This window comes from Triturus cristatus, chromosome 7, assembly GCF_964204655.1.
Source record: "Triturus cristatus chromosome 7, aTriCri1.1, whole genome shotgun sequence".
NCBI lineage: Eukaryota > Metazoa > Chordata > Amphibia > Caudata > Salamandridae > Triturus > Triturus cristatus.
Window position 1 is genome coordinate 1086541854 of NC_140590.1, and position 16775 is coordinate 1086558628.

Here is a 16775-nt window from a genome sequence, read left to right on the forward strand (position 1 = left end):
TGCTTTGTCGCGAGTCAGAACATTATCTGGTTTGTTTTTGATTGATTTTGATGAGACAAAGGTTACTGCAGATGCAAACTGTGTAAAAGAGTATAATAGGTTAAGAAGGGTGTATGCTCCAAATTTAGGTCAATATCCTGTATTTGAAAAGCGTGTGGTTGGTCGAAAAAGAAGGTTTGAGAGTATCTGTTCTGAAGGTGTTGAGAAGGGAATAGAAAAAGATAATGTTGTGATTGCAAGTAAAAAGAAATTGGACACTGTTGAAGAGGTTGTTGGTTATCAGTTTGAGAATAGTTCAGGTGTCAACTGCTATGCTAATGTAGTGGTCAATGTTGTTTTTTATCTTGAAAGTTTGCAAGAACAAATTATGCAGAATCGGCAACAAAGATTTTGTTCTCTGTTGCATTCTGTTTTTGAAAAATTGACAACAGATATAAGTAAAATACAATCTGTTTCAAATGTTCGTAATCTTTTGGATAGGTGTTCTGGTTCTACACAATTTACACAAAATATCCAACAAGATGCTCAGGAATTTTTAATGTATATGATTACCATTTTTGAAAATGAAGGTGTAGAAATAGAAAATATTTTTGGCCTTTCTTACAAATGGGAACATCATTGTGAAAATTGCATGTATACATGTTCCACTAATGTAGACACTGAAAGATTTCTGTATTTAATATTACCAGACTGTAAATCAGTTTCTTTTAATAAATTAGTTAAAGGTGCAAATCAAAACATGGAGTGTAGCCAATGTAAATCAGAAATGTTATCCACATTATTTTTAAGAAAATATGGACAATACATAATTTTCATGATGCAACGTTGTACAGCTGAGGGAAGAAAATTGGATACATTAATAAAGCAATTTGTAGCAACACAAGTATCAATATCAGGAAGGATTTTTGTAGCAATTGCAATAATTTTCCATGATGGTCTTTCCACCACATCTGGACATTACACTGCCTATCCCCCTCCTCTCTTTCCCATGTGGTTCGACCTGGGCTGGAGGCTAAGATAGAACGTTGGTGACTGACCGTGACAGAGGGCTGGGAAACTGTACTCGAATAAACAAGTTACTTACTTCTTTCAGCGTTGGATGTATCTTTGACAATCTTACTTGCTTCTGAAGTGAACAGCCAAGTCTGCCAAACTTTTCCGATAAATCTGGGAGGGTCTTGTCTAACTACAAAAGAGTTGAAGAAACAACGTGGTAAGAATCTCCAAACATTATATGAAAAAGTTCTTCTGTTCAATAACCTTTGTTTGCAACATTATTGGTACCTTTTATTCTAAATGCATACTACATGGGCTTCATGTTTAGATAACTCTCTTTATGTGTTTTTTTTTTATTTCAGAAACAGCTACCCAAAGCGTTTTTTGCTTCTGGAAAAAATAAAAATCGTTTCTCTGATGAGCACAGATTTTGATTCCTGCATGTTAGGTTTGCTACTAGTTTTTTTTTGTTTTTGTTTTTTTTTTAAAACCTTTATTCAGTTTATCCGGAACACAGCTATTCAGCCGACAGCCCGAGGTTCGGCAGCATAGGTGAAGCAACATAGAAATGCATTCACACTGAACAAACAGGAGAATCAAATAAAAGGTTCAATTTTAAAGAAACACCAACACAAACCAAACCCTTGCAAGGCGTTAAGCTTCGAGTGCACATGAGGGGTGCTCATCAGGGGAAGTCCGTCCCATTCGTCTACCAGAAACAATACTATAATGAAGGGAGAGAGGGGGAAAGCAGAGACCCACAATAGGCAATCAATCATCCACAATACGCATATAGCCGGAAAGAATGTCAAGGGGAGAGCTGCTCCTCTGGCTGATCCAGGTCAGGGGGCAGACATATGTCCCCTCTATAGTGATTCCATCGCCCCCATACTGCATGCCATTTCCGCGGGCGCCCTCTAGCACAATACACCGTCTTTTCCCTGAGCATGCACCAGTCCATATTTTCCTTCCACGCTGCCAGCGCGGGAAGCACTGCCGAGCCCCACAGACGCGCAACATCCCGCTTGGCCACCATGTTCCCCAGGGCAACCCACTGAGTCTGTGCGTCATCAAGATCGGTAGGACCCCAGACGTTCAAGAGACAACACAGCGCCTCCGGTTGCATGACAATGCCCGTCACCTCCCCCATCACTGCATGCACTCGCTTCCAAAACTCCACAATCACGCCGCATTCCCAGATAATATGGAGGAAGGTGCCCACCATGCCACAGCCCCGCTTACATAGACCCTCCTCCGAAAAACCCATATGGACCAGCCTAGGACCTGTCACGTAGACTCGATGTAGTATTTTGAGCTGGACCAGCCGCAGACGCGACGGAATCGCAACCTCCTTAGGAGAGGAAACTGCATATTGCCAGTCCTCATCATCCAGTTCGAGGCCGTCCTTAGTCCATTGATCCCGCAACCCACGAAGAAGGTCAGCCCGGACATTAATCAGCTTCTTATAGATGAGAGAGATCGTGCTCTCCGGCATATGGCCATCCAGAATTCGGTCCTCCAATGGAGAGGACGCAGGCACCTTCTCACCTTCTACAAGGACCGATCGCAAGGCGTGACGCACCTGGGCATAGCGGAAAAACTCAGTGTTCCCCAACTCATACTCCTTCTGCAGCTCCTCAAAGGACTTCACCTCGCCCCGAGCCAGCAAGTCTCCCACCCTTGAGATGCCGATCTAGTCCCATTTCTCAAACCCTTTTGTATGCCAAAGCTTCCCCAGGATATCCGAGTCAAATAGCGGGGTAGCAAGGGTAAGTCTGCCCTTCCAACCCAGGGAGTCCGTCGCCAACTTCCACACCCGCACCGCCACCCCAGTGGGCCCCGTAAGAGACAAGTCCAACGACGTCGTGTACAAGGCCCTGTGGTAATTACCGCCGCGCAGTAGCCACTGATCCATAGCGAAACCGGGGCTCGACGCCGAGCCATAGACGCCATGATTAATCGCGCATAGCTGGGTAGCCCAGTAGTATCTGCGAATGTCCGGAAGCGCAATACCACCATCGTACCACGGAAGCGTCAACTTAACGATCGCTATACGTGGTCGCCCATCCCACAATAGCGAGCGTTGGAGGCTCTCGACCTCTCTAAAATAACTAGTCGGGACCCAGTCAAGAGTATTCTGCAATGCATACAGAAAACGGGGAAGAGACATCATTTTAAAAAGTGCGGCGCGTCCGAGGAGAGAGAGCGGCAGCCTCCGCCATCCCGCCGCATCCCGCCGCAGACGCGCCAAAGGGGGGAGCAGATTCTTCTCATATTGCAGGATGGGGTCAGTGGAGATGTAAATCCCAAGATATCGGAAGCCCCGCTGGGCGATCTGGATCGAACAGTTTCGGGGGACAGGTGGAACGTCGCCACACAGTACATAGAGATACGACTTACCCCAGTTGATAACAAGGCCCGAGTTCCTACCAAAGGAAGTCAAAACATCGCAAACCACTATGAGAGACTTCTGGGGCGAGGCAAGGTATAATAGGATGTCGTCGGCGTAAAGTGAGATACGATCCTCATAGTCGGGCGACGTATACTCGGGTGCCATCTTATCCACGCTGCAAGCGGCTCAAGAGCAAGGGCGAACAACAAAGGCGATAGGGGGCACCCCTGCCGGGTGCCTCTCCCAAGCTTGAACGGCCTGGAAGCCCTCCCGTTTACCACAACACTAGCAAGGGGACTCTCATAAAGCAACCTCACCCAGTCAACAAATCCGGGTCCAAAGCCAAACTTAGCTAGTACCGCCCACAGATATGCCCACTCCACCGTGTCGAACGCCATCGTGGCATCAAGTGACGCCACAATAGCCGGCTCCCGCAGCGTGTCCACCCTAGCGATCACACCGTGGAGGCGCCTAAGATTCAAAGCAGTGTTACGATGAGGAATGAAGCCCGATTGGTCCGGGTGGATCAAGTCTTCAAGCACTCGGACCAAGCGGTTCGCCAGGACCTTAGCGAGGATTTTCGGCTCAGCGTTAAGAAGCGATATCGGCCGATAGGAACTACATTTGTCCCGAGGCTTACCGTCCTTATGTATCGCCACTATGGTTGCCAGTCGTTGATCAAGCGGCAGATATCCGTTCCCCCGCGCCTCCACGAACATGGCGCGCAGGTGAGGGGCGATCTTATCCGGACAAAGCTTGTACAATTCGATAGGCAAGCCATTTGGACCGGAGGCCTTACCCGAGTTCAACGCCCGAATGGCCCCCGCCACTTCATCAACCGTTATATCACCATCCAGGTCGTCCCTATCTACGTCAGAGAGGCAGGGCAGAGCAATATCACGCAAAAGGTCACACGAGTCCGCAGTCGGCCTGTCCGAAACCGAAGTGTACACTACGCGGAAATAATCCGAGAAACATTGGACGATACCGTCGGGGTCAGTAACAATCGCTCCCTCCTCCGTCGTTAACTCTGGCACCACTCTATTGACCCGCTCTTTTTTGTCCAACCAAGCTAGCAGTTTCCCGGCCTTGTCCCCAACATCATACAGACGGCCCTGCTGCTCCCTGCTAAGGGTCTTGGCAGCATTCTCTACCAAATCCCTGTACTCCGACTGCTTCAAACTCAGATTATGCAGCGTGTCCGCTTCCACCCCCTCCTCTAGGGTCTTTTCTAAAGCCGCAATCTCATCCTCAATCTGCACCACCTCAGCGTCCGTCCGTCGCTTGGCGGCCACCACCAGTGAGAGGGACTCCCCTCTCAAAACGGTCTTAAACGCCTCCCATAGAGACACCGCCGAATCCACCGAATCCTGATTGTCCTGGAAATAGTGATCAACTGCCTTCAGCAGTGCCCTGCGCGTCTTGGGGTAACGAAAGTACCAGGGGTTAATAGGAGCAACCCTACCCCCTCCCACCCGGCCAATATCAAAACGGACCCACACCGGGGAGTGGTCAGATATGCCGCGTGCCATATGTCGAGCCTCAGAAACTAGCGAGGCATTCGCAGCCAGGGTGAGCACATAATCAATCTGGGAAAGACTCCCATGCACCCCGGAATGAAAGGTATACTGACACTGAGCAGGGTGCAGGAGCCTCCAGCAGTCCACAAAGCCAAAAGTGTCCATGAAGTCAGGAAGCCACTTCTTAGCCCCCCCGGTATCCCTGGGCGGGTGCCTATCGAGCAGCCCAGAACCAACAGCATTGAAATCTCCTCCCACCACCAACAGTCCCTCGGGGAGTTCCAACAAGGCTCTGCCCAGATCCGCAAACGTGGAGGCCTGCAGGGCCGGAGGAACATATACAGAAACCAATACCAATTTTCTACCCTCCCACCTCCCCGCCACAGCTACAAACCGCCCCCTATCGTCAACAATGGTGGAATCAACCTCCAGTGGCAGTGAGGCCCGCACAAGTATGCCCGCTCCTCTGGAGCCCGATGTGAAGCCCGAGTGGGCAATTAATTTGTAGCCCTTTCTATTGAGTGCATAGCACATATTGCCTATAAGGTGTGTTTCCTGCAATAGGGCAACGTCAGGCGAGGCCCTTTTCAGGAATTGTAAGACGATCCCCCGCTTAATCCGATCACCCAAGCCATTAACGTTCCAGCTAAGAATATTGAGGCCCCTACCCCCCATCCCCAAACACCAAGAGACCTTCACCCCCCCCGAAAAGCCACCCCCAAACCATCCTGACAACAATTACTACGCCTTGCAAGAAAAACCCCCCCAACAACCACCCCAACACCCCATGTCCACCCCCCTCCCTGCACCCCTGCGTCAGCTTACAAAGCCCCCCCAACTTGCAGTGTGCCTGTCGCCCTATCAAAAACAAATCTACAAAAAGAACCCCAAGGGAGGAAAGAACTCCTAACGGCCCTCCGCCACCCCCTCATTACTGCAGTTAGCCACAAGTCATTGTCCGGGGGAAAAATAAATGGACTCAACACACGGGGCATCACTCCTGCTCAGCCCGGGCACTGTTCCTTCCCGTGTTACAGTCCCCGCTGGTCCGCCTCCGTGGCAGAGCGTCCAACCACTCTCCGGCCATTTCAGGCGAGTCGAAGAAGAAAGTCCGATTCTCATACACCACACGCAGTCTGGCAGGGAAAAGCATAGCGTATTTTAAATCCATCTCCCGAAGGCGCCTCTTTACCCCCAGGAAAGACTGCCTTTGCTTTTGCACCATCTGGGTGAAGTCAGGATAAAAGTTCACAGAGGCATTCTGAAAAGGAACCGGGCCCGTCACCCTCGATGCTTGCAGGATAGCGTCACGATCCCGAAAATGAAAAATTCGGGCGACAATCGGCCTTGGGGGAGCTCCCACCTTAGGCCTCCCACCAGGTACCCTGTGAGCACGTTCTACTGCAAAAAACTTTCCAAGGCGCTTAGGCCCAAGATGGTTCACAATCAAGTCTTCGACAAGGAGGTCCCCTGAGCACTCCTCCGAGGATTCCGGGACTCCAGTAATGCGCACGTTGTTGTGCCTGGCCCGGCCTTCAAATTCCTCCAGCCGACGGGCAGAGAGATCACTAGCAGCCCGCAGCTTCTCGACCTCCGCTTGTAGTCCCAATACATCATCCGCAAGGCCCGTAGTCTTGAGATCCAGGGACTTGACCCGCTCATTGGTTTTTGCCAAATCCGCACGGATCAAGTTAACATCGACCAAAATAGTATCCACTTTTTGTGCCAAGGCATCAAACTGTCGCCCGATCGATGTTTGCATCCCCTCTATAGCCCCCATAACATCCTGCAACGACAGCTCCGTGGCCGGGTCAGCTTTCTGTACTTCCAACGATTGTCCCGATCCACCAGGGGACCCCTTCTGCTGGGCATAGCGATCCATATTGTTGGACTGGGTATACCCTCCCCGCCTGGTTGTCTTGAGTTTCGGCTTGTCAGCCTCCGCTTTGGCCGACATTGCAGGCTCGAGTGAGACAATTCCGGAGAAATGTCCCTCACCCAGTTAGCCGAGACAGGCCGGACCGTCACTCAACGACCAAGGCTGGCACGAGTCCTCCAGGTATCCGCGAAGCCTCCGGATGCGCTCTCAGGCTGGATCCAGCACAAGGCTAGAAAGTGAAAGTGAAAGTGCGACGGTCACCATCCGCTCGTTCACACCCCGCTGGCCCGCTGTTGTTCAATTAGAGGCCGGGCATCCTGCCAACGCGAGCCCCTGGCATCCCTCGGATGTAGGCCTCAATCCGCCATCGTCCACAACTCCGGTCCCCGACGGGCGATTTTGGCCCGGAAAGCGTCAATCGTCCCCACGATGACTCATCTGCAAGATACCGTGCATAGATGACAGGATGAAGAACAGGATAATTGACGGAGGGACCATCTTGGTCACGCGCTCTGCTACTAGTTTTTGATGCCCAAGACCACCATGAAATCCGAACTTGTGTTTGAAATGTGGATAAAGTATCACAAATTAGCACTATAAAGCTACATTATGCTACTTTCCATCAAGAGGGTCTTCCATGGGTGGTACATGTGCATTTCCATTCAGCCACCTATGAGTTTTGACACAAATCCATATTTACTTACACTGTTAGAACAGGTTTGGAGCCAGAAATGTATGAATCTTAAAGGCAGGTGAAAGGTATAAGAAAGGTTTTCTTTCTCAATACTTTTAGAACTTTGCTTGTGTGCTGGATAGGAGGAAAAAGTATTAAAGCATAATATTGTTCTGGAGCCATCCCCTTCAAGTACAAAACAAATGCCTGAAGAAACACACGCACCTTAGCACTATGGTGCTGGAAAGATCTGATTCTGTTTTTGCCTTTCCCATTTCCACAATGCAGCTCAGCAGCATTGGTTACTGCTCTGTATTGTGTCAAAATGTAATAAATGTGCCTCTAAATGAGAATCTAAGTCTGAACCTGACAGAATGATCCTGAACCTTTTTCAACATTCATGATGTAAGAGAAGATACTGAATGATTCAGACTGCAAAAAAAAGTTTATCATGACCGGGAAATCAAACAAAATCTTATTAATAAGAAGGCGAATTCCTACAAACTACTTTTTAGGTGTTTTCCCCTAAAATAATCCTGAAAGAGCATTTCTGTTCCCACCTATAAACAATGCTGTCATAGATCTAGAGGCTTCTGTCCCTTATTGTCACATGCATTTCTGTAGAGTCAGGAATCAGATGGGACTCATTTAAATACATCTCTCTATTCTCTGGTATGTTGATCTGTGACCACTAAAGTTGAATCCACAAAGCAAGAATGTTCCCATAAACCTTGACTTCTCTGATATGTTTCAGCGTGCTAGACAATCTATGAATCTTTGTAAACAAGTGCACCTAATTCTTCTCATTTGGGTTCTGATTTATTAAGTTAATTAAGTAATAATGAATTAACAATGTATTACTCATAAATCATGAATAATTGAATTCTATTTATGTAAATTATGGAATACTGATTAATTTCACTTCTATTTCAGTTGTGGGTTGCTAGGTTTGTAGTGGCAATGGTGGGAAGTTCACCAAGTAATAATTTACCTAGATATGCATTTTTATTTGTAAATTAATTATTTATTGAATTTTCAATATGGAAAATAGGCAATACTTTATTGTTTTACTTATAGTTTAGTTGCGGGCTGCTAGGTTTGTAGGGGTCTAGGGCGGGATGCTAATTAATTATTAAATAATTAACAATTCATTATGAATTGTACATTATTTCATTGATTTTAAATTGTGTCTGGACAAAGCTAAACCTTTCCAAAGGGCTGTACTGACAGTGGAACATGTGTCAGGGATTGCTTTTATTCATACCAGGTTAGCTTGGATGCTATTTTATCAATCCAAAGCTTCCGTACCACGCCTGGGGTGGTAAAAGGCTTTTGTCTTTTTACAGTTCGGCATGGATGATACTTTCTAATCCTATACTTAAAAACTTTGCTGCATAAATGGCGAAACACTTTGTCCCTTTCTAGCTTGGAGTGGATGGCACTGTCCTAATCCTATGGTTAAAAAAGTTTCTAGACAAACAGACATTTTAAGTGAGCAACTTTAGGGTGTCTCTGGTGCTCTATATAGGAGCTGCCCTCCACCTAAACTTGGGAACTACCCCTATTTCTCTACTTCTTTTTTGCATATATATATACATATATATTTGCAACAGGTATGTATAGGCACACTCACACACACACACACACACACATATATATATATATATAGATAAATGTTTCCATAGTTATAAATGTAAAACTTTAAAAATGAATATCATGTACATAACATAGTTTTATTAATTATGTTAGACTGTATATATATAGTATCGTGGCTTGAGAATAAATATGTTTGTAAGCTATCTCGAGTGTGCTGGAGTCTGCTTTTGTACACTGGAGCAGTCGTTTTGAATTTATATATATATAATGTGTACTGCCTGAAGTTTGCCGCTCTCAGCATAACAGGTGCCTCAGTTCTCGTAAAATGTATTATTTCCTTAGGCCAATGAATCGTCTCTTTATTATAATAGGGATGGTAAACATAATCTTATTTGATTGATGTGAGTGTCAACTATTGGTGAAAGAGGCCCATACAGGGCACGATTTTGTGTACTGATTTAATACCAATGTTTAAGTGGCGCAACGTTGTATTTGGGTTTAATGTCCATATGACCTTTAATTGTTGAATTATGTCCTAAAATAATGAATTTCCAACTTGCCATATCAGGAACGCTCTAAATATATTTTGAACAGCAGTTTACTCTCCAGTGATTAGGGAAAGATGCCATACCAGCAATATTCTGTAGGTAAGTGTTAAAATGGCCGACACGGTAACGTTCAAGATATACACCCTTGTACAAGTCCTTTCTTTATTTTCATGATGAATTATCAACCAATGATATTTTTTTCTTATAAGGTGAAAAAATATGTATGTCAACTAACATTTACGATGTCACTGACCATGTCATGAGTGATGTAATAAGTGACATCACCAGCAGTGCATTGCTGGGGCACGAGATATGGTTAGCTCAACTAACTATAACGTCCGAATTTCTCCGGTTTTGTACGAGTAAATGTCCAACTAACTATAACGTCCCTGAAACCTGTGGTTTTTCAGTGAATTTCTAAGGTTTTTTAAATGCTAATTTCTAACTATATCGTCCCTGAAACCTATGTTTTTTCAGTTAATTTCTAAGGTTTTTAAAATGCTAATCCCTCACTATAACATCCCTGAAACCTCAGTATTTTTCAGTGAATTTCTAAGGTTTTTCAAATGCTAATTTCTAACTTTGCCTACATAGGTAGGACATAGACAGAAAGAGGAAGAAAGGTGCAGAAAGAAGCAAGAGAAGTGCAGAAAGAAGAAACAGAAGTCCAGACATATGAAGAATGGTGCAGAAAGAAGCAAGAGAATTGCAGAAAGAGGAAACAGAAGTCTAGAAAGAGGAACAAAGGTACAGAAAGAATAAAAAGATGTGCAGAAAGAACCAACAGAGGTGCAGAAAGAGGCCTACTTTGACTGTACCTTACAACGGACTCATACAAAGTACCCTAATCACTAATCCTTCTCCGAAGATGTCTTAAACCTCACTTTTCTCTTGAAGTTTCACTATTAATCAATTGCTCAGAATGTTAGGCCTACCAAATATAAAACAGCAATCCTAAGCATATCACTGTTGTAAGTCTGACCAAGTTTGTGAAGGTATGCATGCATGTTTATGCTTTTACCAAGTGACATGTTAAATGAAATTAAATGTACAAACACTTGAATACCTGTGTTTCAAATGGCATACTCTGTAAATTTGTATAAAAAAAGGTGTATGCATTTCTTTCTGCTCACAATACAGGGCACATGGGCATTCAAAAGTATATTTGAGGGGCTCTATAACACCTATATACATAAGACATGTCTGCCTGTGCAAGTGAATGACAGAGCAGAACTGAGAACATTTGACCACTTATAGGAGAAGTTACCCGCTTTTTTAGCTACCGTCTTCAGATGCATAACACATGTAAGAATACATATACAAGTAGACATATACCTCAGTCAGGAGAACATGCAGACCTTTAAACTTGCCAGCTCGCACTTCCCATTTGAGTACAGAAAGAGGCAAGGGAAGTTCGGAAAGAAGCAAGAGAGTTGCAGAAACAGTCAAAAGAGGTGCAGAAATAGGGAACAGGGGTGCAGACAGAGACAGGAGAGGTGCAGAAAGAGAGAAGAGTGGTACAGAAAGAGCCATGTGGGGTACAGAAATGTGCCAGAAAGGTGTAGAAAGAAGCAAGAGCAGTGCAGAAAGAACCAACAGAGGTGCAGAAGGAAGCAAGAGGGGTACAGAAATAGGAAAAAGAAGTGTAGAAAGAACCAACAGCGGTGCAGAAGGAGACAAGAGAACTGCAGAGAGAGGCAAGAGAGTTGCAGAAACAGGGAAGAGAGGTGCAGAAAAAGGGAACGGGGTGCAGAAAGCGGCAAGAGATGTGCAGAAAGAGTCAAGAGAAGTACAGAAAGCGGCAAGAGAGGTACAGAAAGAGGGAAGAGGGGTGCAGAAAGAGGCAAGAGCAGTGCAGAAAAAACAACAGAGGTGCAGAAAGAAGCAAGAGTAGTGCAGAAAGAAGCAACAAAGGTGCAGAAAGAGAAATGAGAGGTGCAGAAAATGGCAAGAGTGGTGCAGAAAGAAGCCACAGAGGTGCAGAAGGGAGAAGGAGAAGTGCAGAAAGAGGCAAGAGAGGTGCAGAAAGAAGCAAGAGGAGTGTGGAAAGTAGCAACAGAAGTGCAGAAAGAGGCAAGAGGGGTGCAGAAAAAGGCAAGAGAAGGGAAGAAGAAAGCAAAAGGGGTGCAGCAAGGGGCAAGGGAGTTGTGGAAACAGGCAAAAGAGGTGCAGAAAGAGGGAATAGGGGTGCAGACAGAGGCGAGAAAGGTGATGAAAGGTCCAACAGAGGTGCAGAAAGAGGGGCGCAGAAATGTGCAAGATATTAGCAGACAGAAGCAAGAGCAGTGCTGTAAGAACCAACTGAGGTGTAGAAAGAGGCAAGAGGGGTGCAGAAAGAGGCAAGAGAAGTGCAGAAAAAAGCAACAGAAGTGCAGGAAGAGGCAAGAGGGGTGCAGAAACAGGCAAGGGAAGAAGAAAGCAAAAGAGGTGCAGCAAGGGGCAAGGGAGTTGTGGAAACAGGCAAAAGAGGTGCAGAAAGAGGGAATAGGGGTGCAGACAGAGGCGAGAAAGGTGATGAAAGGTCCAACAGAGGTGCAGAAAGAAGGGCGCAGAAATGTGCAAGAGATTAGCAGACAGAAGCAAGAGCAGTGCTGTAAGAACCAACAGAGGTATAGAAAGAGGGAAGTGGGGTGCGGAAAGAGGCAAGAGAAGTGCTGAAAAAAACAAAAGAGGTGCAGAAAGGGGCAAGAGGGCTGCAGAAAGAGACAAGAGAGGAGCAGAAAGAGACAAGAGAGGTACACACAGATGCATGAGATGTGCAGCAATTTACAAGAGAGGAACAAAAAGAAGCAATAGAAGTGCAGAAAGAAGCAACAGAAGTGCAGAAAGAGGCAAGAGGGGTGCAGAAAGATGCAAGAGGAGTATAGAAAAAAGCAACAGAGGTGTAGAAAGAAGTAAGAGCGGTACAGACAGAGGCAAGAGAGGTGCAGAAAGAGGCATGACAGGTGCAGAAAGAAACAAGTGCAGTACAAAACAACTCAGAGGTGCAGAAGGAGGCAAGAGGGGTGCAGAAAGAGGCAAGAGAACTGTTAAAAGATTCAAGAAAGTTACCGAAACAGACAAGAGATGTGCAGAAAGAGGGAACAGGGGTGCAGAAAGAGGCAAGAGAGGTGCTGAAAAAGGGAAGAGAAGTGTAGAAAGAGGAAAGAAGGGTACAGAAAGAGGCAAGAGGGGTGCAGAAAGAATCAAGAGAGGTGTAGAAAGAGGCAAGAGAGTTGCAGAAACAGGCAAAAGATTTTCAGAAAGAGGGTGATGGGTGCAGAAAGAGGCAAGGGGGTGCAGAAATGAGGTACCCTGTTGCAATATCCATAAAGAATGATCATCCAGAGAACAAAGACATTTGGTTTCATGCCATAGAGCATTTGGCTGCAGGTGAGAGAGGAGGTAATAGAGAACTCTTCCTCCATCAGAGAGAGGCAAAATGGATATGTACCCTAAGGGCAATGTATCAGGGTCTGAACGGTAATTCAGAAATGCACTATTTTCTATAATACTTTATCCATCATGTACTAAAATATAGTTGTCCTGTCTCTAAATAGACTCTGGAAGTGGGAACAACATAGTATGATCTTTCGAAATACATGTGATGGATATAGGACTATGTGAGAAGTTGGCCTGGCATATGCTGGTCACTAGTTAAAGTGGCCAACTTTCACCAGTACAACTCGACTCTTATGGTAGAAAGGTTTAAGATAACCTTTTAAAGAAAGCTATCCTAGTGGTAGCTGTGGAGAGCAGCCTTTCAGGCTAAGTCTCTGAGGAATGTAAAGGAGCTTGTTTTACCTTATAATCTCTTGAATTACCAAATGAAAAGACACCACACAGGTATATATATAAAATATATATGTATTTATTTCTAGACACACTCTACTAATCTCTTTATGAGATTAGAAGTCAGGAACATATGCACAAATCAATGTTTCACAACAAATTTAACACTTATATGGCTGGGGCCCTAGGGGCGTACCAGACCATATACTAAAAAAGAGGTATAGGAATAACGACTTGAGGAGGGAGAAGGCCTAAGGTCTTCAGAAGCGCTGGGGCCTCACTAATCCACCCAAGGAAGGTAAGTAAAGGACCCACGGGAGACGCATGCAGTGTGAGAACACAACCAAGGATCCCAATAGACTTCAATGGAGCAAGTCGCGGTTGGAATTTTAAAGTTTTAGGGTACTTCGGGAGAGTCTACAAGCAAGTCACTTACAGGGTGAGTAGTTTGAGAGCCAACACAAACAGGAGCACTGGAGTGCACGAGTTACCTCACCCAGGGAAGCCGGGTGCATAGGTGTCTTTTGGTGTCGGTTCGCAGCGTCGTTTTCTATGGGAGCCAAAGAAGACTTGCTGCTTGTGAAGACAGGAGAAGCGTCCGGTGGAATCCAAGGCTGGATTCTGAAGAAAGAAGACCTGAAAGCAGTGGAGACAGTGTTCAAAGTCACTTGCCAGTGACCCGGGTCCAGGAAGATGGATGCCCACAGTCGTCGGGTGATTTCAGGTGATTACGGGTGTCTTGACTCTTCACCCACGAGGTCCAGGAGGCGTCGCAACAACCAGGAGCTGGATTTGGAGTTTCCCACAATGTCTTCAGCTTACTGAGGTATCAGGAACTGGATTGGAGCCAACAATCCTTGGCAACTGCAAGTCTCGAGGAATAAGAAGAAAGTCAGCGATGCATACCAGCAAGGTCTGAGGGACTCGCCCAGCAAGGGTAAGTCAGGGAAGGCCTGGAGCAACCAGGGGAGCCCTTTGGTTTGATGAAAATGATTTCAGGGGACCCATAAGCCAACTGGCAAGGGATCGCAAAGATGCCTCGGGAGGATTCACTTCACAGGAGCCCACGGTCACTCGGGACAAGGTAGGCCTCTGATTTTCGGTGGAAATCCTGCTGGGGGCTTGGACCATATGCGGTCCAATGCAAAAGTTTGTAGAATGTCGTGAAGGGGTTGCACTTGACAATAGTGCACGGTACCCGGGTATTGCTGTTCCTCGTCACTCGTGGGGTCCACTTGCCTCAGCTTTGCTGGGTGCTCACAATGGCCATTGAGAAGTCAGGAAATCTACTTCCAGGGCTGCAGGGACTTTGGACTCCGGCAGGAGCGGGACAGTTTGCAACCGTTAATTCAAAGTTTTGGTACCTGCCAAGCAGGGGAGTCACTCCTTGACTCCAAGGGAGATTCTTCAGTCATCTAAAGGTAGTGGAACATCGAAGGTCCAGGATTCTTCTTGTAGAGCGTCGTCCAGGGATATCTAGTTTGCAATGGCAAGGGATCCCTATCTTATACTAAAAGAAAGGGAGGGACTAGCTCTATGACCACTCCTCTGGGATGGTCAGGGAAGTGGCTGGTTACACCCACTTCCCTTTGTCCAGTTTTGCACCAGAGCAGGGGCAGGTAGCCCCTGAACCGGTTTGAGCTGGCATATGCACATAGGAGCCTACTGCTCCCCCAGTGCAGGACTTCAAAGCACTCTAGGAGTGCACCCACCCAGCCCCAATACACGAAATCCTGTCTGGAAGGTGCTGACACCTCCCTGTGACAGGATGCCTATTGTTGGGCCTCCTCCACTACGAGTTTCGGTTGGCAGCAGGAGGGCAGGCCAGTGTCTGTGCAGGTGGCATCCATTTTGTGATGCCAGGGCTCTTTCAGGATTCTACCGTGTTTCCACAGTAGGTACATGTCTATCCCTCCAGAAGGGTGGGATCATACTCCCACACCAGTTACTGGTGTGGGGGTTTGATTCCAAACTGTTTTGACACCAAACAGAACATGTTTTGATGCAGCCATCCCAGAGTTAGGTTATAATGCACTTAAGAGTATATGGTTTAACCGCATCCACAAACAGAGAATAGACTCTGCCAGTTGCAGTTGGGCCCTACTCATGCAGCGGCACCCCCTCACATGGAAACCAAGCTCCCTGCCCTCAGGATTGATAGGGCCTGCCTTAGGGGTGACTGATAGGTTTATATGTGTGTGTAAGGTGAGATATAGAGAACCTATACCTCAGTGAGGAGTGCTAACACTACCTCACCCAGGCTGCAGTAGCAAGCCTGTGGTGTCAGATTTAGTCTGCTTCCCAGGGGTGGCATAATACATGCTTCAGCCCCTGGTAGGCCTGTGAAGTACCTATGCCCTTGGTACCCAAGGAACCATATACTAGGGGCTCATAAGGTACGACAGTATCCAATCACTAGTGCATCTAATATGCACTCCAAGTTGTTTAGAGAGAACAGAGAGGCTGGGACCCTGATTAGCAGGGTCCCAGCCAGACTATAGCCAGAAACCAGTGTATACATCAGAAAAAAAGTGGGGGCAACATAAGTGCAGATCCTACTATCCTACACAACCCCCACCAAACACAGGGACACTAAACTAACCTTGACCAGTTGAGTCTTCGTGTTCTAAGTGGAAATACCTTGAGAGTCCATCTGCATTGGCATGTTGGGTCCCAGGTCTATGTTCCACTGTATAGCCCATCCCCTGTAGGGAAATGGACCGCCTTCAAAGTTTTGGGTTTTCACCTTTCATCTGTTTGATCCATGGGAGGGGCTTGTGGTCAGTCTGAACTATGAAGTGAGTGCCAAACAAGTATGGCCTCAGCTTCTTCAGGGCCCACACAACAGCAAAGGCCTCCATCTCTATAGCTAACCAACGTTTCTCTCTAGGGGTCAGCCTTCTGCTTATAAAAGCTACTGGCTGGTCTTGACCTTCATAATTCAGTTGAGACAGTACAGCTCCCACACCTAGTTCAGAAGCATCTGTTTGGACAATTAACTTTTTGGTGTAGTCTGGACTCTGTAAGATGGGGGCAGTGCACATGGCCTGCTTTAGGTCTTCACATGCCTTTTGACAGCTAGCTATCCACTGAACCTTTTTTGGCATTTTCTTTGAGGTAAGATCATTTAAGGGGATTACTATAGATCCATATCCCTTAACAAACCTCCTATAATACCCAGTCAGGCCCAAAAAGGCTCTCACCTGTGTCTGGGTGGTTGGAGCAACCCATTCCATCATGGTTTGGATTTTGCTCTTCAAAGGTTGAACCTGGACTCCACCTACAAGGTGGCCCAGGTACACAACCTGACTCTGCCCTATCTGGCACTTAGTGGCCTTGATAGTGAGGCCTGCTTTTTGGAGGGCCTCCAAAACATTTTGAGGTGGACCAGGTGATCCTG

The 16775-nt window shown here is 46.4% G+C and overlaps 1 protein-coding gene across 1 annotated transcript in view; it reads right to left on the reverse strand.

The window, feature by feature from the left end:
- The window catches only part of LOC146811137 (uncharacterized), a 289135-nt gene that overhangs the window by 231996 nt on the left and 40364 nt on the right, over positions 1-16775 (reverse strand). Inside the window, exon 3 of the mRNA XM_085618205.1 lies at positions 1085-1186. Coding sequence (XP_085474331.1) covers positions 1085-1186 — 102 coding nt within the window. The remainder of the gene's footprint in view (positions 1-1084; positions 1187-16775) is intronic.